Source organism: Podarcis cretensis (assembly GCF_951804945.1).
Source record: "Podarcis cretensis genome assembly, chromosome: 7".
NCBI lineage: Eukaryota > Metazoa > Chordata > Lepidosauria > Squamata > Lacertidae > Podarcis > Podarcis cretensis.
The window spans coordinates 93,294,809-93,316,734 of NC_137176.1; the positions used below are offsets into that span (position 1 = coordinate 93,294,809).

The 21,926-nt window shown below is 49.8% G+C and overlaps 1 protein-coding gene across 1 annotated transcript; it reads left to right on the forward strand.

Moving 5' to 3' along the window:
* The first annotated feature begins 1,403 nt into the window (after positions 1–1,403).
* Positions 1,404–20,661, forward strand: LOC307220440 (TBC1 domain family member 20-like). The gene is made up of 8 exons (XM_079984421.1): positions 1,404–1,489; positions 5,871–6,059; positions 8,642–8,722; positions 9,388–9,574; positions 11,373–11,474; positions 12,805–12,946; positions 15,818–16,002; positions 18,063–20,661. The coding sequence occupies exons 1-8, from the start codon at positions 1,429–1,431 to the stop codon at positions 18,319–18,321; spliced, it is 1,206 nt and encodes a 401-aa protein (XP_079840547.1). The 5' UTR covers positions 1,404–1,428; the 3' UTR covers positions 18,322–20,661.
* Positions 20,662–21,926: the final 1,265 nt, after the last annotated feature.

Sequence of the window (21,926 nt, forward strand, 5' to 3'; positions counted from 1 at the left end):
GGACACAGATTTGACCTGTGCCTCCATGGACAGCTGTGAGTCCAAAATGACTCCCAGGCTGCACACCTGGTCCTTCAGGGGCACAATTACCCTATTCAGGAGCAGGGAATCCTCCACACCTGCCCGCCTCCTGTCCCCCCAAAACAGTACTTCTGTCTTGTCAGGATTCAACCTCAATCTGTTAGCCACCATCCATCCTCCAACCGCCTCCAGACACTCACACAGGACCTCCACCGCCTTCACTGGTTCTGATTTAAAAGAGAGGTAGAGCTGGGTATCATCCGCATACTGATGAACACCCAGCCCAAACCTCCTGATGATCTCTCCCAGCGGCTGCATGTAGATGTTGAAAAGCATGGGGGAGAGGACAGAACCCTGAGGCACCCCACAAGTGAGAGCCCAGGGGTCTGAACACTCATCCCCCACCACCACTTTCTGAACACGGCCCAGGAGGAAGGAGCGGAACCACTGTATGACAGTGCCCCTAGCTCCCAGCCCCTCAAGACGGTCCAGAAGGATGTCATGGTCGATGGTATCAAACGCCGCTGAGAGATCCAGCAGAACTAGGAAGCAGCTCTCACCTTTGTCCCTTGCCCGCCGGAGATCATCAACCAGCACGACCAAGGCAGTTTCAGTCCCATGATGAGGCCTGAATCCCGATTGGAAGGGATCCAAATGGTCCGCTTCTTCCAGGCGTGCCTGGAGTTCCTCGGCAACCACTCGCTCAATCACCTTGCCCAAGAATGGAAGATTTGAGACTGGAAGATTTATCATCATCATCATCATCATCATCATCATCATCATCATCATCATCATCTTACTGTTTATACCCCGAGTATCTGATTGGGTTTCCCCAGCCAGTCTGGGCTGCTTCCAACATAAAATATAAAAACATCATAAAACATTTCAAAAACCCTCCCTCTGCATGGCCGCCTTGGGGGGTCGGACGACTCCATCCCCTCCAACATTCCTCCGGTGCAAACAGGGACGACCTAAGCGGGACATTTATTACTATTACTATTATTACTATTATTACTATTATTACTATTATTACTATTATTACTATTATTACTAATTATTACTATTATTACTATGACTATTCCGGATGCAATCAGGAACAGGGAGTGTCCCTGGGAAAAAGGGACCCTTGGAGGCTCCGCTGCTGCCATGGCCCCAGATCCATCCCGGGGGGCCCCCGCCCGGCCGCCTTCTCCCTCCCCACACCTGGCCCGCAAAGAACTACCAGTCCCGAGAGGCTTTGCGCGGCGAAGCGCCTCTCCCCGCCCACCGGGCAGATGGACGGGGCGGGCGTCCAATGGGGCCTCCGAGCGCCGGCCGTCGCGCCAATGGGAGCGGCGGGAGGCGGGGATTCCTGCTGCCAGCTGGGCACCGGGTGGCAGGCAGGCAGGCAAGCGGGCGGACGGGGCGATGAGCGGGCGGCGGAGGCGGCGGCAGAGTCCCGGGGGCGGAGGAGCCCCGGCAGGAGGAGGTGAGAGGGGCGCAGGGGGCTCCGGTGAGCCGCTGCAGCCCGGGCACCGCTGGGGAGCCGCTGCCACCCCCGGAGCTGCCCGGGATGGGCCGCCGGGCACGGAGGAAGGAGCTCGGCTGCAAGGAGGGAGCCCGGGGGAGGCTCTAGGGCAGCGCCGGATTGACGTCTGAGCGAAACAAGCTCTAGCTTAGGGCCCCACTCTCTTGGGGGCCCCAAAAAATTTAAAGGGGGGGGAACCCTGGATGTACCTTCCCAAAATATCAAATAAAAAACAACTAAAACGAAAGCTACATACAGCAACAGTGGCAAATGGCTTTGGATTTAAGGTCCATCAATTACCATATACAGTGGTACCTCAGGTTACATACGCTTCAGGTTACATACGCTTCAGGTTACAGACTCCGCTAAGCCAGAAATATTACCTCGGGTTAAGAACTTTGCTTCAGGTTGAGAACAGAAATTGTGCTCTGGCGGCGCAGCAGCAACAGTAGGCCCCATTAGCTAAAGTGGTGCTTCAGGTTAAGTATGGATCTCCAGAACAAATTAAGTTCTTAACCCGAGGTACCACTGTAGTATATAAAAGGTAAAGGGACCCCTGACCATTAGGTCCAGTCGTGACCGACTCTGGGGTTGCGGCACTCATTTTGCTCTATAGGCCAAGGGAGCCGGCATACAGCTTCCGGGTCATGTGGCCAGCATGACTAAGCCGCTTCTGGCGAACCAGAGCAGCGCACGGAAACGCCGTTTAGCTTCCCGCTGGAATGGTACCTATTTATCTACTTGCACTTTGACGTGCTTTTGAACTGTTGGGTGGCAGGAGCAGGGACATTCAGGCCTCAGAGCTCATGCTAGCAGGCAGAGATGGATGGGGAAGCCTCTGCTGAGCAGAAAACAGGAGATTTAGTGTTTCATCTGGGCTCCCACTTGAATCTGACACCAAATAACCCATTCTACCTGGATTAAATTCGGCATATTTGTTTTGTTTTGTTTTTTTAATAATATTTATTAAAAATTTTCCAGAATAAAAAGGAAAGATAGCAAGCAAGAAAGAAAAAACAGATATGATTTACACTTGGTTTCAGTGGCATCTTTCCCGGACTCCCCCCCCTCCCCCTCTTGTATTCCATTTCCCTTAAATTGATTCCACAGATTCTTACCCCAAATTTTAAAACCTTATTTGTAATTTTAAATAACCCATTTATTCCAAATTAATTTATCTTATTTATCTTAATGAACCATTTCTCCTTATATTTTATATAATTCCCTAAGATCGACCCCATTTCCCTTCCACGAATTCCCCTATTTTCAAACAACAAACATGAAAAAAGAAAAGAAAGAAATAATATATAATTTTACAGCCTTTGGATTCCAAATCTCCCCCCCCCCCCCATTCCCCGGTTCCAATCCCCAAAGTTCATCCATTGTCTACTGCCAGCCTGGTGTATCCACGTCTATATCTCAACTCCACTTTGCCGTCTTTTGATAGCTTTTAATTTCAGAAAGTCCAATCTCGAAAAAACTCTCAGAAAAAGTCATTGTTCTTCCATCCAGACCTCTATGTTTAAAAGTCTAACTTAAATTCTATTTCTTGGTCCTTTTAAAGTCTGGATGTTCCAAATACTCCGGCTTCAAATTTGGTCCAGCTCTTATTCCTCAGGTTGCTTTTTCCTGTTCTGCTGCAGAAACCTTCTAATTCAGAAACTTCTTGTTCTCCACAGAGGCTTTTGTTATTCAGGAACATAACTTGCGTCAAGTCCCTTCCTTTCTTCAATAGATAAATCCATTGTCTCCTTTAGTATAGAAACCTCTGTAGACAAAATAATGCTTCGTTTTTGCAGCTTTCCCAAGAGATAACAGATCCTGCTCAAATTCATAGTATTTTTCCACTTGCTGCTACTGTTGCAATGTCCCAGCCTCCCTCTAGAGGGAATATGGTAACTTAATTTCTTTCAAAATCAGACCCAAAAGTCAAATAACTTGTTGCCTTTATTTCCAATAATTTATGTCCAAATTGTAACAAATCTAACCAGCAAAGCCATCGTAACAAAGTTCTCTTTTATTTTCCTGCTTTGACAGCTACTTTGACAGCTGTCAAAGTTTCTGTGTCTCTTCACCAGTCTCTCATAGCGGATCGTTCCCGGTTCCCGGGGGGGTTGCATTTTAGTTCCCACAAATCAGTCTTCTCCTCCAGCACAATTATTGTAATTTCCCTTCGTGAAGTTAAAATTTTTTTTCAGGTAAACAAGTTCATCTCTCGATCTTAGTTGTCAAATCCTTGCGTTGAGCCATCTACAACAGGGGGGGGCGGACTTCCTTTTTGCACTCCCCCTGCTCGCTCCAAATTCAAAGATCAAATTTCCCTTTTAAGTCCAATCAATTTACTCACGGGTTGTTCCTTTTAGTCCAAATCCGAAATTTTCAAAGAAGAAGTCGTTGCTCTCCGCCGAATGGCATGCGGCTTCGCTGGGCAGGGGAAGCATTGGACTCACAGCACCACACCCCCCCCCGTCACCCGCTCCGCAGCCTTTAAAAAGGCTCCTTCGCGGGTCGGGGGGGCGCAAACGGTGCCCGCCTAGTCACCAAGTCCATGGGCATCTCCGCCCATGGTTTTTGAGGGTCCTCGCGTCGCCGGCACGGCAGGACCCGACCCCTACCCAGCCGACTCCCTCCGGAGCTCGGAGGGAGTCCGCCATTCGGCGATGGTGCCGACCCGGCATATTTGAAAGCATTCCTGCAGCTGCCAAAGTAGGTTTTCATGGTTCCCAGCTTGCATTTCTTTTTTTCAAAGCGTTACTTCTATTTTTAAGAAGTGTTGCGCACATTTACCGTTGGGATTCATCTGTTTTTTATTCTGTGAACCACCCTGAGATCTTACGATGAAGGGCGGCATATAAATCTAATAAATAAATGTAGGTTTTGGCCTGAAAAAGGAACAGCTTGCAAATATCCGCAATAAGACTTTGTCTGCGCTCAGGGTTACCGTTTGAAAGACACGACACAAAAGGAAAAGGCGTTGGTAGGGAGGAGGAAAAAAAGCAACCCCGTGAATTAGTTCTTAGTTGCAGAGTTCTTGTAATGACAAGCTGGAAGGGAAACGGTTCAAGGAGGGGAGGAGCCAAAAGTCTCTCAGCTGAGCCCAGGGAGAGACCCTGCCATCTCATCTCAGCCTAGTTCTGCAGCAACAATAGCTCAGCCCCCCCTGGCTCTCTGGTGCTGCTGTTCCCAAGCATCTCCTAGCAACTGCTGAGTCAACCCAGACAAAAATATTCACCCAATCGTCTCACATTCTAGGGTTCAAACAGGGTCCTGGGACCAGAGGCGTTTCAAGGGCTTCTCTTGGCTTTGGGAAATCCCTGCGGACAGGGGCTTTCTCCTTGGCATATACCAGGTGGCACGTGGGTTTTTGAACAATTAAACATCCCTGCATAACGTCAAGTAGCAGCAATCCGAGCTGCTTCTGCCCCTGTTTACTTGAAGGGATAATAATAATAATAATAATAATAATAATAATAATAATGTTGTTTAGTCGTTTAGTCGTGTCCGACTCTTCGTGACCCCCTGGACCAGAGCACACCAGGCCCTCCTGTCTTCCACTGCCTCCCGCAGTTTGGTCAAACTCATGCTGGTAGCTTCGAGAACACTGTCCCACCATCTCGTCCTCTGTCGTCCCCTTCTCCTTGTGCCCTCCATCTTTCCCAACATCAGGGTCTTTTCCAGGGAGTCTTGTCTTCTCCTTTTATAATAACAATAATTTATTATATATACCCCACCCATCTGGCTGAGTTTCCCCGGCCACTCTGGGCGGCTTCCAATAGAGTGTTAAAAACAATACAGCATTAAATATTAAAAGCTTCCCTAAACAGGGCTGCCTTCAGATGTCTTTTAAAAATAAGATAGCTGCTTATTTGCTTCACATCCGAAGGGAGGGTGTTCACAGGGCGGGCGCCACTCCCGAGAAGGCCCTCTGCCTGGTTCCCCGTAACTTAGCTTCTCGCAATGAGGTAACCACCAGAAGGCCCTCGGCGCTGGACCTCAGTGTCTGAGCTGGATGGTGTGGATGGAGATGCTCCTTCAGGTATACTGGGCTGAGGCCATTTAGGGCTTTCAAGGTCAGCACCAACACTTTGAATTGTGCCCGGAAACGTACTGGGAGCCAATGCCTACCTGTGCCAAGTGGAGGAGTCTTGGCTGCCGTGTCCCTAGAGGGCATTGCTCTGCCCGATGGTCCTTGGCACAGGCTGCTCCTTCCTGGCGTTTGCCCTGGGCAGCACCAGACAACCCTCCAAAGAGGATCCATCCAGCCTGGGCAGGGTGCGGGCGCCAAGGCCCTTGCCACAGCCTTTGGCACCCACCCCTGTCATTCTCCCCCTCCTTTCTGCAGAGCCGCCTGGGTTGCAGAAGAAGCAGAAGCGGCTGCTGATCCACCAGGCCCTGACCAGAGACCCCGTCGATGTCGAGAGCCTCCGGGCCGCGGCGCTGAGCCAGGGCGGGCTCCTCACGGACGAGATCCGCCGGAAGGTGTGGCCCAAACTGCTGGGCGTGAATGTGTATAGCCTGCCGCCCAAGCCAGGTATGGCATCCAGGACAGGAGAGGAGAAGAGTTATTGGAAAGGCTGGCGCAAGGGGTGTCTCGTTGGACTGGGTGCAGCTCCCCAGCAGTTCCTGGGTGCCCGTCGAGGCCTTGAGAAACCTCCCGGGTTTCTTCTGGAATGGCCAGGGCGATGAAATCCCAGCAGTGGTCAAAGCCCGTGGCCTGCATTTGCCTATGTAGGCCAGCATGTTCCAGTCTTTATGATGCCATTTCACAGCAACCCCAGTGTGGGAATGTTGTGGGTAGTAGGAGAGGATATAGTTAATAAATATTATCCTCCCTCCCTCACGCTAGGGAGTCAACAGCAGAGTACATTCCACAGTATATTGAAATACTTTATTGTCACTGGTACAACTTGTATGCAGTGAGATTACACAAGCACCACCCCCTCAGCTCTCTTAGTCTTAATTCCCCTCGTTTACTGACACACACACACCAAAGTCAGTTACCTTGTTGTTATCTTTTCATTCAGCAGCCTAACAGCCCACGGATAGAAGCTGTTCTTTACCCTGTTGGTGCCACTAATCCTGCTTCTATATCTTCTGACCGAGGGCAGGAGATCAAGAAAGTGCCGGCCAGGGTGTGAACCATCCCTGAGAATTTTCCTCTCTCTCTTCACTTAAGCAATCCTATCTGGCCTGTCCAGATTGGGTTTGATCCTGGTAACATCCCCTTTGTTCCCTCTTAAAAAGAATAAAGACACCGCAGTCTTCTCTTTGAAATAATGATAAGAAGTTTACTTCCATTCAGTTCACAGTAGGTTGCCTGAAGGCAGGCTTTTAGCTTGTAGTTACAGAAATGAGAGTGGGTTCATCCCATGTAGGGATACGAGCCCATGTGCTGCTGGCTGAGAACCAGCAGACAGCAAAAGACATCAAAAGATCATGGCATCAAAGAGGGAGATGGCTGCATGACCTGCCCTTTTATGGGGTCTCCAAGGGTCACGCCCATCTACCTGGTCACACGCAGGGGAAGGATGCTCCAGACCAGGTGTGACAGGAAGTCCTCCTGGCTGGAGTCTCATCCCCCCTGTGTGTCCACTCTGGGCAAACAGGAAGTGTTGAACTTGACTGCTTGTGTTACATCCCACACCCAGGCGGTATGGATGATGGGAGTGGTCCATAACACCTGGAAGGCACGAGGTAGGCGGAGTCTGATTCAAGACATGTTACTGTGGCACATGCTAAGGACACAACAGGCTGTTTTCAGAAGCAGTCAATTAGGGCATAGTGTCCTGTTCCCAAGCAGTGTTAGCAGAGGTGCTGGAGATCTTGTCATTTAGTGTTCTGACTCTCGGGATCTCCGCTCGGCCAAGATGATAAAGCTCATTTTCTTCCCCCGAGTCCTTCGGAATCGCCTCCTGACGTGTTTAACGACCTGAGCCTTTGATAAGGCTCCAAGGCACGTTCCTTTCCAGCACAGGAAAGAGATGAGAGGTTTGGGCTACGTTGCAAAGAGTTTTATTATCCTAACTACGCAGACAAAAAAGACATCCTCTCTCTGTGAAAGCAGAGAGCAACTGAACAAAGGAAACAGGAAACCCACTAAGGTCACATCCTGTCTCCCGTCCCCTTCTCCCATGAGACTTCCAATAGCCTGGAATCCCTGGAATGTAAACAGAGTCCTGTGACTCCAAAAGCAGCTGCTCAGTGGCAAACAGAAACTAACACTGACATGCCCTGGATTGGATGAAGGAAAAGCCCTGTTCACACAATCTATAGTTTGGCTTTCATTTTTTTCTAGACCCAGCGTGGCATAGTTTGCAGACACAGTTGAAGTTATGTGAACGTCCGCTGTGGAACTCCTTGCATGGTTCTTTTTGGCTGTGCCATCCAAACCTGGTCTCCTCTTGGTCAGGAACTGGCTGGAAGAGGCACCAGCCGGGGGACCCCCAAGGGAAACCTCAGAGGAGGAAGGCTCAGAGCCCAGGGATTGGTGGTGGGAGACCAAGGAGAGATCGGAGGGAGGAGTGGGGAGAGGAATGGTTAGATGCTGAAGGGGCAACAGGCTTTTGTGAGCCAAGAAAGCCGGCTGCAGAGAGCAGTTCAGACTCAGAAACTGAAGCAGAGGAGGGAGGGAGGGAGGGAGGGGGCTGCAGAAGAATGGAGGGAGCCTGCCTTTCCTACTTAATATTGTTGTTGTTGTTGTTGTTGTTGTTGTTGTTTTACTTATACCCCAGCCCTGACATTAGCTGAGGTAGGAAGAGGAGTCATGGCCCCCATGGCCACTCTCAGGGGCCCTTACCAGTGTGCCCATCATGGGGTGGAGTCTTTGAGAATCTCTGGGCACCTGTGTTAAGGACATCTTGGTGCAGGGCATGCTGGGATGTTGTGCAGATGTGTGCATGTGTGGGTTGTTGGTTTTTTTGTTTTGTTTTCTGCCAGCCCTTTTGTGGCAAACCAAGGCGCTTCTTCATCTGGCGCAGCTGAAAACAGGGGCAGGGGATGAAAGTTGGCGCGACGCGTGAAGAGGTCTTGTAGAGCATGCTGCCTCCTGCCTGGCGGTGGGCGCCCATTGCTGAGCCATCCCACCCACAGCCCGTTTCCTCGCTTCTCCCCCAGGTCGGGAAGTGCGCCAGAACCACAAAGATTGCCACCAGGTCCTCCTGGATGTGCGCCGTTCCGTTTGCCGCTTTCCTCCAGGTGAGACGGGTCTCTTGCAGGGGAGGAAGGGGAGGGGTGAAGGGGTGCAGCCGTGGAGGACATGCCCGTGGCAACAAGGAGGGCGGTGTTGGTGTTTGAAAAAGAAAACATTCTGACCTCCTTTTTACTCCTTTGCCTAGTCCTCAGACCTTAGTTGGCACAAAAGAGTCTTTGAGAAAGAGTATTCTTGCAGAGTGGGATGCGGGTGGTGCTGTGGTCTAAACCACTGAGCCTAGGACTTGCTGATCAGAAGGTCGGTGGTTCGAATCCCCGCGACGGGGTGAGCTCCCGTTGCTCGGTCCCAGCTCCTGCCAACCTAGCAGTTCGAAAGCACGTCAAGTGCAAGTAGATAAATAGGTACCACTCCGGCAGGAAGGTAAACGGCGTTTCCGTGCGCTGCTCTGGTTTGCCAGAAGTGGCTTAGTCATGCTGGCCACATGACCCGGAAGCTGTATGCCGGCTCCCTTGGCCAATAAAGCAAGATGAGCGCTGCAACCCCAGAGTCGGCCATGACTGGACCTAAGGGTCAGGGGTCCCTTTACCTTTTTTAAGAAAGTAAGATGAATCTTATTTAAGAAAAGAAAAGAAAGATGAGGGGCTCCACCAAGTCCATAGACTTGATAGATAGAACATACCTTCTGTACCCACCCCTGATCCCTGCGCAGGCATGCATGAGGGGCAGCGGCAGGCCCTTCAGGAGCAGTTGACCAATATCATCCTCCACGTGCTGAAGACCCACCCTGAGCTGCACTACTACCAAGGCTACCACGACATTGCTGTGACACTGCTGCTGGTCTCTGGCGAGCGCATGGCCGTTGCTCTGCTGGAGAGGCTCTCGACACTTCATCTCAGGTACGTCACCTGGACTGGGCACAGGGAAGAGGTGGTGGTAGAGGAGGATGAAAACACACCTTTTGTTGAAAGTGGCAGCATTGAACATGGCCCTCCCCAGCTCCCATGTTCTTTCTAGGGACTTTATGTTGTTGTTTATTAAAGTTTTTTTATTAACAATTTTCACATAACAAATTATTCAAATAAATCATCTTCATTATCCCCCCCATTTTTTCCCTCCCACCTCCCCAACAGACCCTCCCTCAGCTCCTCTCTCTGATTTCTCAACCCATGTTAACTTCTGCATATTATAAAATGGTATACATCCTTATATTATCTGTCTACTATATTAACCCTCAATAAATTTGTGTATGTTTATTCAAAACCTGCCAAGGACTCCAATTCATTTTGTTGTCTTTTAAAATAATTTATAAAAGGTTCCCATTCTTCTTTAAAGTCACAGTTGTCCTTGTCTTGTAGTTTGCATGTCAGTTTCGCCAGTTCTGCATAGTTCATTAATTTCTCTTGCTGCTGTTCTTTTGTCGGGCTTTCCTCATTCTTCCGTCCTCGTGCTATCAAGACTCTTGCCGCTGTTGTTGCATACATAAATAAATTCTTTCTTTTCCTTGGCTGGTCTTGTCCTACAATCCCTAACAGAAAAGCCTCTGTTTTTTATTATAAATGTTATTTTGAACATCTTCTTCAGCTCATTATATATCATTTCCCAAAACAAAATAAAAAAATTCCTTCCAGTAGCACCTTAAAGACCAACTAAGTTAGTTCTTGGTATGAGCTTTCGTGTGCATGCACACTTCTTCAGATACACTGAAACAGAAGTCACCAGACCCTTCTATATAGTGAGAAGGTGGGGAGGGGTATTACTCAGAAGGGTGGTGGGATTGGGTGATTGGCAGATAGCTGTGATGAGCCTGTTGACGACTCTTAACGACTGCAATAGGTCTTACAGGAAAAAGCAAGGGGTGAGAAGGTGAAAAAAGGTGAACCACAAGACAGAGAAACCAGTAGGAGAACACTTCAATCTCCCAGGACATTCTATACAAGATCTCAAAGTAGCTGTTCTATTACAAAGGAATTTCAGAAATAGACTGGAAAGAGAAGCTGCTGAATTGCAACTTATTACCAAACTTAAAACCATGGAGAGACCTGGTCTGAACAAAGACATTGGATTCTTATTTCATTATATATGACAAAGCCATTTTTCACCTTCTCACCCCTTGCTTTTTCCTGTAAGACCTATTGCAGTCGTTGAGAGTCATCAACAGGCTCATCACAGCTATCTGCCAATCACCCAATCCCACCACCCTTCTGAGTAATACCCCTCCCCACCTTCTCACTATATAGAAGGGTCTGGTGACTTCTGTTTCAGTGTATCTGAAGAAGTGTGCATGCACACAAAAGCTCATACCAAGAACTAACTTAGTTGGTCTTTAAGGTGCTACTGGAAGGAATTTTTTTATTTTGTTTTGACTATGGCAGACCAACACGGCTACCTATCTGTATCATTTCCCAGAATTTCTTAATTTCTCTGCATTCCCACCACATGTGATAAAAGGTCCCTTCCTTTTCTTTACATTTCCAACATGTGTTTGACCCAGTTTTATACATTTTTGCAATCTGTACTGGTGTTATATACCATCTATACATCATTTTCATGTAATTTTCTTTCAAAAGGGAGCAATCTGTGAATTTTAAATCTGTTTTCCACAGTTTTTCCCAGTCTTCAAATGGTATGTTATGACCTATATCTTGTGCCCATTTGATCATGACCGATTTCACCTCCTCATCTTTGGCTTCCTAGGGACTTCATGGACCCGACTATGGACAGCACCAAGCACATCCTCAATTACCTCATGCCTATTCTGCAGCAGGAGAGCCCTCAACTCCATGACTTCATGCAAAGGTACCTTCTCCACACACCCCACCCTGTGCCCCAGGCTGGGTGGGGTTTTGTGCAATCAGATAGAAACAGGGAAGGCTGAAAGTTAAAAAAAACGGGGACATTTGCAAAGCTGTAGTGGTGCTGTAGGTTAAACCACAGAGCCTAGGACTTGCTGATCAGAAGGTCGGCGGTTCGAATCCCCACGACATGGTGAGCTCCGGTTGCTCGGTCCCTGTTCCTGCCCACCTAGCAGTTTGAAAGCACGTCAAAGTGCAAGTAGATAAATAGGTACCACTCCGGCGGGAAGGTAAACGGTGTTTCCGTGCGCTGCTCTGGTTTGCCAGAAGCGGCTTCATCATGCTGGCCAAATGACCTGGAAGCTGTACGCTGGCTCCCTCGGCCAGTAAAGCGAGATGAGCGCCGCAACCCCAGAGTCTGCCACAACTGGACCTAATGGTCAGGGGTCCCTTTACCTTTACTAGGTGGGTTTGGGTGTGAGGGCAGGTTCCAAAACGATGGAGACCAAGGGCTTCTTTTTCTTCTTTTTTTAATAATACTTTACAGTGGTGCCCCGCAAGACGAACGCCTCGCAAGACGGAAAACCCGCTAGACGAAAGGGTTTTCCGTTTTGGAGGCGCTTCGCAAAACGAATTTCCCTATGGGCTTGCTTCGCAAGACGAAAATGTCTTGCGAGTTCCTGCGGGGTTTTTCCCCCTTTCCCCCCCTTTTCCTAAGCCCTAAGCCGCTTATCAGCTGATCTGCTAAAAGCCGCTAAAGCGCTAATAGCGCTAATCCGCTAAGCTGTCAATGGGCTTGCTTCGTAAGATGAAAAAACCGCTATACGAAGAGCCTCGCGGAACGGATTAATTTCGTCTTGCGAGGCACCACTGTATTTAGAATTCAACAATGACAAAGGGAAGAAAACCACAATAGTTGCTCCATCAATTCATTACAGTTAACCAATTTTAACAATATATAAATAGTAATAGAAAAATTACACAACATCACTTTCAACTTACTGAAGTTTTCATATTACACTTTTATCTTTTTAACTCGTTCTTAACATATGGAGAAGAGAAAGACCAAGAAAGGAGACACACACAAAAAAAAGGAAAAAGAAGGGGGGAATGAGGGGAGGGGGGGAAGGGGGGGAAGGAAAAGGAAAAAGAAGACAAAACAAACACATCTGGCTTCCGATTAGACTCATTGTATTATTATTTCTACAATTTTTTCACACACAGTTCCAAGTTATTGTATTTCTTTCTTTGTTTTCGTCAGATATCAAAAACCATTATATTTGGAGACCAAGGGCTTCTTAGTGGTGACTCCTTCTCTTTGCTTCCGCTTGCAGAGCTGAGGTGGGGACCATCTTTGCCCTGAGCTGGCTGATCACCTGGTACGGCCACGTCCTCTCCAACTTCCAGCACATCCTTCGCCTCTATGATTTCTTCCTGGCCTCCCACCCTCTCATGGCAGTTTACTTTGCCGCTGCGGTAAGTCAGGCTGGAGGCACGAAGGGCAGGGGTCGCTGTGCCGCAGCAGAGGGAGGTTTCCTCTTTTGGGGGGGGGGTTCCTCTTTGGTGCCCCCACCCAATTTCAGAGCTTTCTTACGCCTATTGAGCATGGGTGTGTCTTCATGGCTGTGGAGTTTAGCACTCCAATTTAGCATCCTGAGAGTTTAACCTTGTAAAAAAAGCCTTTGCCAATCTAGTGCCCTCCAGATGTTAAGAACAGCATGTTAGAAGTTTGTAAAATGATGCCTGGCATGGGGAAAGTGAACAGAAAAAAAGTTTTATTCCTGTTCTCACTACAGTCATGAAACTGAATGTTGAAATATTCAGGACAGATTTCTTTTAAAAGCCTTATTCACACAGCACATAGTTAAACCAAAGAACTCCCTCCCAGTGGTGGAGCTTCATACTATAGCTGTCAACCGTCCCTTATTTGGCGGGAAACTCCCTTACTCCAGCGCCGTGTCCCGCTGCTGTCCCTTATTGATGGATGTCCCTTAAAAGATGTCCCTTAAATTTCAAAGGAAGCAGCTCCTCTCCCTCCCAGTCAGGGAGGAGGGGGGCTCCAGCTGTGTTGCTTGGCTGTGTTGCTCACCCAATAAGGAGTCTGAGAACGACTGGGGGGTGGAGCTTGCATGCCTTGTGCCGATCAAATCGGCCGCGTTGCCTGGGGACTCGCCTTTGCTCTGCGCTTCCCAGCGGAGAGGTGATGGTGGTTTTCCTTGCTGCATCCCCTTTGCCGGGTTGCTGCGCTGTGGGAACCACCGCTTGAGGCTTTGTTTGACTGCTGGCTGGGCTTTCTGCCTTTGTCTCGGAGGGGCTCAGAAGTTGAACATACCTGTGCCAGGAAAACCCCTTATTTTGGCTGCTGATCCCTTATTTCCGAGGCTGCTGGTCCCTTATTTTCAAATCTGTAAGTTGACAGCTATGGCTTCATACTCCTGCACCAGGGGCAGAGAGCAGGCGGGGGCGTGGCTGGTGCACGTCCCAGGGGGTCATGGCATGCATCCTGGGGGCATGGCGCACTGTCTGCGGGGGCGTGGCGCCTGTTAAGATTTCTATTCCACCTTAAGGAGCAGATGTGTGGCACTGTTGCGCGTCACATGCCTGTTTACATTCTAGCGCAGCTTGCTGGGAATTTCCATTGTGTGTATTGCGCGGGGCTGTATGTGTCAGCCATGATGGCACCCCACTGGGATCGTGGTGCCGGGGTGGTGCGCTTCCCCGCCCCCTCTTCCTCTGCCAGTGCTCCCTCCCACATGAGGCAGGGGTGGCCACAAACCTAGATGGCTTTAAAAGAGGATGAGACAAATTCATGGAGGAGGAAAAGAGGGCTATCAATGGCTTCTGGCCAGGATGGCTCTTGCTCTGCTTTCACGGCTGGAGGCAGCTGTGCTTCTGAATCCCATTCCTGGAAACCCCAGGAGGGCAGAGTTGCTCTGGTGCTCATGTCCTCTTTGTGGGTTTTCCACAGACATCTAGTGGGCCACTGTGAGAATGGGATGCTGGGCGAAACTGGCCACTGGTCAGACCCAGCAGATGCTCTTCCTGTTGGCATGCAACCAAGGAAACAGGGGCAGTTGGCAGGCCCCCACCTGGCTCCAGCCCACCAGCCGGTGTGCCGGGCAAACTCCAGTCCTTGGATCAGCATGAATCTGCGACCCAAGCTTCAGAAGTTTCAGAACCTAGAGCACGTGCAGCCCGGACACTGAGATCCAGCGCCGAGGGCCGTCTGGCAGTTCCCTCATTGAGAGAAGTGAGGTTACAGGGAACCAGGCAGAGGGCCTTCTCGGTAGTGGCACCCGCCCTGTGGAATGCCCTCCCTTCAGATGTGAAGGAAATAAGCAGCTATCCTATCTTTAAAAGACATCTGAAGGCAACCCTGTTTAGGGAAGTTTTTAATATTTAATGCTGTATTGTTTTTAACACTCGATTGGGAGCCGCCCAGAGCGGCTGGGGAAACTCAGCCAGATGGGCGGGGTATAAATAATAAATTATTATTATTATATTATTACTCAGGAGAGTAAATGCTTTGCAACAGAAGTGGCAGGAGAGGCTGTGTAAGCCTATTTGCAAGAAGTTTATTCAGCATGTTGTTGTTGAGTCGCTTAGTCGTGTCCAACTCTTGGTGACCCCATGGACCAGAGCATACCAGGCACTCCTGTCTTCCACTGCCTCCCACAGTTTGGGCAGACTCATGTTGGTCATTTCGAGAACATTGTCCCACCATCTCGTCCTCTGTCGTCCCCTTATCCTTGTGCCCTCCATCTTTCCCAACATCAGGGTCTTTTCCAGGGAGTCTTCTCTTCTCATGAGGTGGCCAAAGTCTTGGAGCCTCAGCTTCAGGATCTGTCCTTCCAGTGAGCATTCAGGGCTGATTTCCTTCAGAATGGATAGTTTGATCTTCTTGCAGTCCATGGGACTCTCCAGAGTCTCCTCCAGCACCAGAATTCAAAAGCATCCATTCTTCGGCGATCAGCCTTCTTGATGGTCCAGCTCTCACTTCCAAACATCACTACTGGGAAAACCATGGCTTTAACTATACCGGCCTTTGTTGGCAAGGTGATGTCTCTAATACTAATACTAATTTATTATTATTCATACCCTGCCCATTTGGCTTGAACTATACGTTATTCAGCATACATCAGGACAAAAGGAAACATGTCTGATCCCCTTCGTATCCAAAGCAAGACAGCAAAAGCAAAAGGGAAGTTCCCAGCAAGCTGTGCTGGAGTGTAAACAAGCATGTGACATGCAACACTTCCACACGTCTGTTCTGAAGGTGGAATGGAATATCCTAACACATCCTAGGCTCACCAGCCCCTCTTTCTCCCTTCCCTCCCACCCCTCTAGATTGTCCTCTTCCGCGAAGAGGAGGTGCTGGCCTGTGACTGCGACATGCCCAGCATCCACCAACTCCTGTCCCAGATCCCTCAGGACCTGCCTTACGAGACCCTCATCGCCCGTGCCCACCAGCTCTTCCAGCGTCTCCCCCATGCCCAGCTGGCCAAGCAGGCAGCGCTTGAGCTCCAGAAGAGGTGAGAGGGGCCAGGACTTCGGGAGGAGGGGCCATGTGATCCTGGGTTCCTCCCCCAGGAGGTGTGTGCATGCATGGGGTGAGGTAGGGCTCTGTTGTGCTTGTCTTTGCAACGTCCACCCTCCCCTCCTTTTGCTCCACACAGCTACGAAGGGAGGGAGGAGACGGCTGGTCTTCTCCAAAGCTTCTTAAGTTTTTTTTTTTATGCACAGAGAATCCTGTGGAAGTCAGAGGTGAAGAGTTAGAGAGTTCACCATGCAAGTGTGGGAATGTTGAGAGAGGCAGGAGAGGAAATAATAATAATAATAATAATAATAATAATAATAATAATAATAGTGATATTTTATTTATACCCCGCCCTCCCCGGCCAGAGCAGGGCTCAGGGGGGCTAACACCAACAAAATCACAGTAAAAACATAATAGGGGAAAGGGGGGGGGAGAGAAAAACCCAATTTAAAATACAGGTTAAAATGCAATTTAAAATGCAGCCTCATTTTAAAGTAGCTGAAAAATCAAGATCATAAGGGGAGGGAAGCAGAAGGGTCAGACTGAGTCCAAACCAGAGGCCAGGTGGAACAGCTCTGTCTTGCAGGCCCTTCAGAAAGATGTCAAGTCTCTTGTGACAGAGCGTTCCATCACGGAGGGGCCAGTGCTGAAAAGGCCCTGGCCCAATCTAACCTCCTTGAGGCTTGGGACCTCCAAAGTGTTGTTATTTGTGGACCTTAAGGTGCTCCGTGGGACATACCAGGAGAGGCGGTCCCGCAGGTATGAGGGTCCTAGGCTGCATAGGGCTTTAAAGGTCAAAAGCAGCACCTTAAATCTGACCCTGTACTCCACCGGGAGCCAGTGCAGTTGGTAAAGCACTGGGTGAATATGCTTCCATGGCAGAGACCCCGTAAGGAGCCTCGCCACGGCATTCTGCACCCGCTGGAGTTTCTGGGTCAGCTTCAAGGGCAGCTCCGCGTAGAGCGAGTTGCAATAATTAAACCTGCAGGTGACCATCACAGGAATCACTGGGGCCAGATCAGGGCGAGAAATATGTTGATCATTAATATCCTGCCTAACCTGCGCTCTCAAGAGAGTCCCATGGACTGCAAGAAGATCAAACCTCTCCATTCTGAAGGAAATCAGCCCTGAGTGCTCACTGGAAGGACAGATTGTGAAGCTGAGGCTCCAGTACTTTGGCCACCTCATGAGAAGAGAAGACTCCCTGGAAAAGACCCTGATGTTGGGAAAGATGGAGGGCACAAGGAGAAGGGGGCGACAGAGGACGAGATGGTTGGATAGTGTTTTCGAGGTTACCAGCATGAGTCTGACCAAGCTGCGGGGGGCAGTGGAGGACAGGAGTGCCTGGCGTTCTCTGGTCCATGGGGTCACGAAGAGTCGCACACGACTAAACGACTAAACAACAAACCTGCGCTAGCAAGTTCCTTTACTTAGCAGAGTTTCATCCCCCTTTTCACACAGCAGAAAACTGGCTGCAAACTTGTGTGAGTTTCTTAAGACAATAAGCAATTCAATCTGGCTTGTCCAGATTGAAATGTGTTATAATATTTTCCTGGAAAGACCCTTGGAATCCCCCCTAAAAGAATAAAGGCACCGCAGTCTTCTTCATAAGTAACAAAAAGAAAGTTTACTCACGATCAGGCAGAGCACAGTGTGATCCCTGAAGGCAGGCTTTGGGCTTAAAGTTACAAACATAGACAAACAGGTTTGCCCCATATGTGGGTTGACCCAGTGACTGCAGTCAGCAGTCCAGCAGTTCACAGGAAGAAACGAAGATGGAAAAGGAGGGAGAGAGTGCTGCATGACTCGTCCTTTCGTTACCTGTACAGGTTAGGTCACGCCCACCCACTAGCCCCATGGAAGGAAGGATGTTCCAGGCAAGGAGGAACATGAAGTTTTGACTAGCTGGACCAAACCTTCCCTTGCATGTCCACTCTAGCATTACAAGGAATGTTGTACTTGTCTGCTCCCAGTGGATTACATCCCACAGCCAGGAGGTTTGTCTGTTTCCCTAACTGACCCATTTCCTGCCCCTCTCTTTTCCACCCCTCCCAGCATCAGCATTGGCACCTTCTCAGCCTTCCAGCAGGCTGCTTCGTGCCAGCGCCCAGACGCCATCCTGCGCCAGCAGCAGCAGCAACACTTAACCACCAGCAAGGCAGAGGAAGCGGGTGAACTCCTCCCTGCAGCCGAGCACAGCCCTTTGGTGAAGGCCGCGGTCTGGGGCATCTCAGCCACGCTGGGGGCCGCGGCCCTGGCCGTCACGCAGACCGCCCTGGAGTGGGCTCCCGAGTTCCTCCTGCAGCTCTTCTGACCTGGAGCGCAAGACTCTGTGCCCAGTGGAACTGGAGGACCGCCTCTTGGGGGCGCCCGAGCTCTGGGTTCCCTGCCCTGAGCAAAGAGATCAACTCAAAGGCCACCCAACTCTATGATTCTGATCCAAAGACTCCTGGCTGCCTGGAATGCTCTGCAGGACAAGGGGCAGCCAAAGCGCCAGCCAGGGGCGAGTGGAAACCGCTGGCCAGCTTGCATGCACTTGCTAACAGCTCTGATTCCCTGCAGAGATGCCGTGTTGCAGCACCTGGGGAGGCTGCCAAGGGGCTGCCGGGTGCTCGACCCCTCGGCTCACCACTGCCGTTCCCCTTCCCTGCATGAGGGCTGGGGTCTCCACCTTCGCGCAGCCAGTAACGGCTTCTCTTTGAACAGTGACAGGGAGGCTTCGGGCTCCCTTGCCCAAAAGCTGCATTGCCACAGGCAACACATTCAGGGACGGGCGTCTTGAGTTGGCATAGCAGAGGTCAAATTGCACATGAGCCAGGGCAGAGAAGCATAGCTGAGGATTAGAGTGCCCGCCTTGTATGCAGATTGGTTTCAGTCCCTGCCGTTCTCCAGGAAGGGTGGGGTTCCTGGGAAAGATCCCCTGTTTGAAACTCCAGAGATCCACTGTCAACCCATTGAGCTATAGATGGACCTGCGTCTAATGTGGAACGAGGCAGCCTCCTGTTCATAGCTGAATTGCATGGAAGCAATAGTTGCCTCTGCTCTGGGGTTTGGTGCCTGCTAAGTCTGCAAAGCCCTGCTGTCACCTCGGCATTTCTGGGGTCCCCTCTCTCCCCAGATGGAGAACAGCATGAGAGCCTTGAGGCGAGGGTTCCTCAAACCTTGGATGCTGCCACCAACCTTCTGATCGTATATGTATACAGGCTCACGGCAAAAATCCCAAACCTAAAGGGATATTTACTCTGACCTACACAGAGCCCAATGGCAATTTTAAGCAGTGAGACTATCAATGTTTTCAACCGACCCAACACAGGGTGGAACTGGATGGGCTCACACGGGAGGTGTCACTAGGAGAGAGTTTGCAGAACCTCTGAACAACTAGGCAAAGCCAAGAGTCCCCTTATAAATGGTTTATTTACTAGGGAGTGGAGGGACACGGGCACACAGCCGTTTAACCAAAATGAACAGTATGGAGAGATCCGCTGCCAAACTGCCTGGAATATGCTTTGAACTCTTGGTTGCCCTCGGAGGTGGAGTTCTCTGTGGGCACATTCTGTGAGATTTTGACTAGCTTCAGCCCATCTGAAGCTGATACAGGCTCGTCTTATCTTGAGCCCAAGCAGAGCGTCGTCACACAGCAGAAGGATAAGCAGTATGTGCTACATTCTTAATTTTTATTTACACTCTATGCTGAGAGAATACAAACATGCATCTTGCCTCTGTGAGAGCAGAGAAGCAACTCCTCTCGGAAATAAAGAACACCAAGAGAACAGTGAAAAACAGGAAACCAGTGAACGTCACATCCAGTCTCCCATTCCCGTGGGAACCCAATAGTAACTCTGACTGTGGAATGCAAAACAATGTCTTGTGACTGCAGTTGCTGCTCAGTGAGGGAAATAGAAACCAACACATTCGTTCCGTGCCTGGATTTCAAGAGAGTCCAATGAGGGCTCCTGTGAACTCTCCAGGGGCTCTCATTTTCCGCCTTGGGCTCCCGGCCGCCTGCCTTGACTTTCGCGCACAAGAAACCTGGCCGCACCTCCTTGCATACAGGGCCGGCCGTTCCATGAGGCAGAGTGAGGCAGCTGCCTCTGGCAGCAGATTCTGAGGGGTGGAAAGAAGCTAGAGCTGGGTGCTGTCTGCCCTAAGGTAGCCTGCTGCCCTGGGGTGTAGAGGAGGGCTCTGTTCTGGCACCAGGGCTGAAGTAGAGTCAGATTTTGTGCACGGAATAGGGATTGCATTGTCTTGCCCTATGCCTTTTCGTCGTCTGGGGGGTGGCAGCAGGCACAGCAGCCCCCCCCCCCTTTGCCAAATGAACCAGACGATGTGAGTCAAAACCAAGTGTGTGTGCATTTATTTATTTTACATTTGTATCCTGCCTTCCTCTGCCAGCAGACCCCAGATGGGACTGCCTCCCCGCTGCCAAAGTGCTGATCTGATCGCCCCTGTCCCCCTTGAATGTCCAGTTTCTCCCTTTACAGTTCTGGACTAGAAAGGCGCACATTAAGTGGCAGTCCCAGTTCTCCCGCTGACCCCCCTGTTCAGCCACACGACTTGCCTTGAAGGGGAGAACAAGGAAGCCCAGACTATGTTGGGTTCGAAGAGACTTTGCTGAAAGCAAAGGAAAGCTTTATAAAATAAATACTTTTGACTTGTTTGTTGGCCTGTGTTTCTGATGAGCAATCCCTGTGCCCCTCTCTTCCTTGGAGCATAAAAGCATAAGTGCCCAGTTTTCTCAGTCGCCTGTGGGAAGCCTGCAAGCCCCTCCTGTAGTTTCTGGCATCTGGTATTCGGAACTTTTTCTGCCTCTGACCATAGAGGAAGAGCGTAGCCATGGTGGCTGATAGCCATCACTTGCCCTCTCCTCTGTGAATTTGCCCACTGCACTCAGCTCCCTCTTCTGTGGTCTTCTCAGAAGAGACAACTTTCTGGCCACTGTGAGGACAGGATCCAGCTATGGCAAGGCTCCCCAAACTTGGGTCTTCAGCTGTTTTATGGACTACAACCCCCATCATCCTCGACGGCTGGTCCTGCTAGCTAGGGATGATGGGAGTTGTAGTTCAACAACACCTGGAGACCCAAGTTTGGGAAACACAGAGCTTTTCTTACATTCCTACTCAAGCTGCTTTGGATCGTGTAAGAGCACCACACCCCAATGGTTCTAGTTACAGGTAGGTAGCCGTGTTGGTCTGCCGTAGTCAAAATAAATAAAATAAAATTCCTTCCAGTAGCACCTTAGAGACCAACTACCGTATTTTTCGCTCTATAAGATGCACCAGACCATAAGACGCACCCAGTTTTTGGAGGAGGAAAACAAGGGGAAAAAATATTCTGAATCTCAGAAGCCAGAACAGCAAGAGGGATCGCTGTGCAGCGAAAGCAGCAAATCCCTCTTCCTGTTCTGGCTTCTGGGATAGCTGCGCAGCCTGCATTCGCTCCATAAGATGCACACACATTTCCCCTTACTTTTTAGGAGGGGAAAAAGTCTTATAGAGCAAAAAGTACAGTAAGTTAGTTATTGGTATGAACTTTCGTGTACAGTGGTACCTCGCAAGACGAAATTAATTCGTTCTGCGAGTTTTTTCGTCTTGCGATTTTTTTCGTTTTGCGAAGCACGGATTTTAGAAAAGCTTCAAAAATCACCAAAGTCTTCAAAAACCTCAAAAAAGGCTACCACACCGTGTGCTATGAGTTGCCCCTCGAAGTCAAGTCGCAACTGCACCCCCTGAATGCACGGTTTCAATAAAAAGGAAACAAACTTGCAAGACAACGGAAGCAAACTTGCAAGACGTTTTCATCTTGCGAAGCAAGCCCATAGGGAAATCCGTCTTGCGAAGCAACTTAAAAAACGAAAAACTCTTTCGTCTTGCGAGTTTTTCGTCTTACGAGGCATTCGTCTTGCGAGGTACCACTGTATAT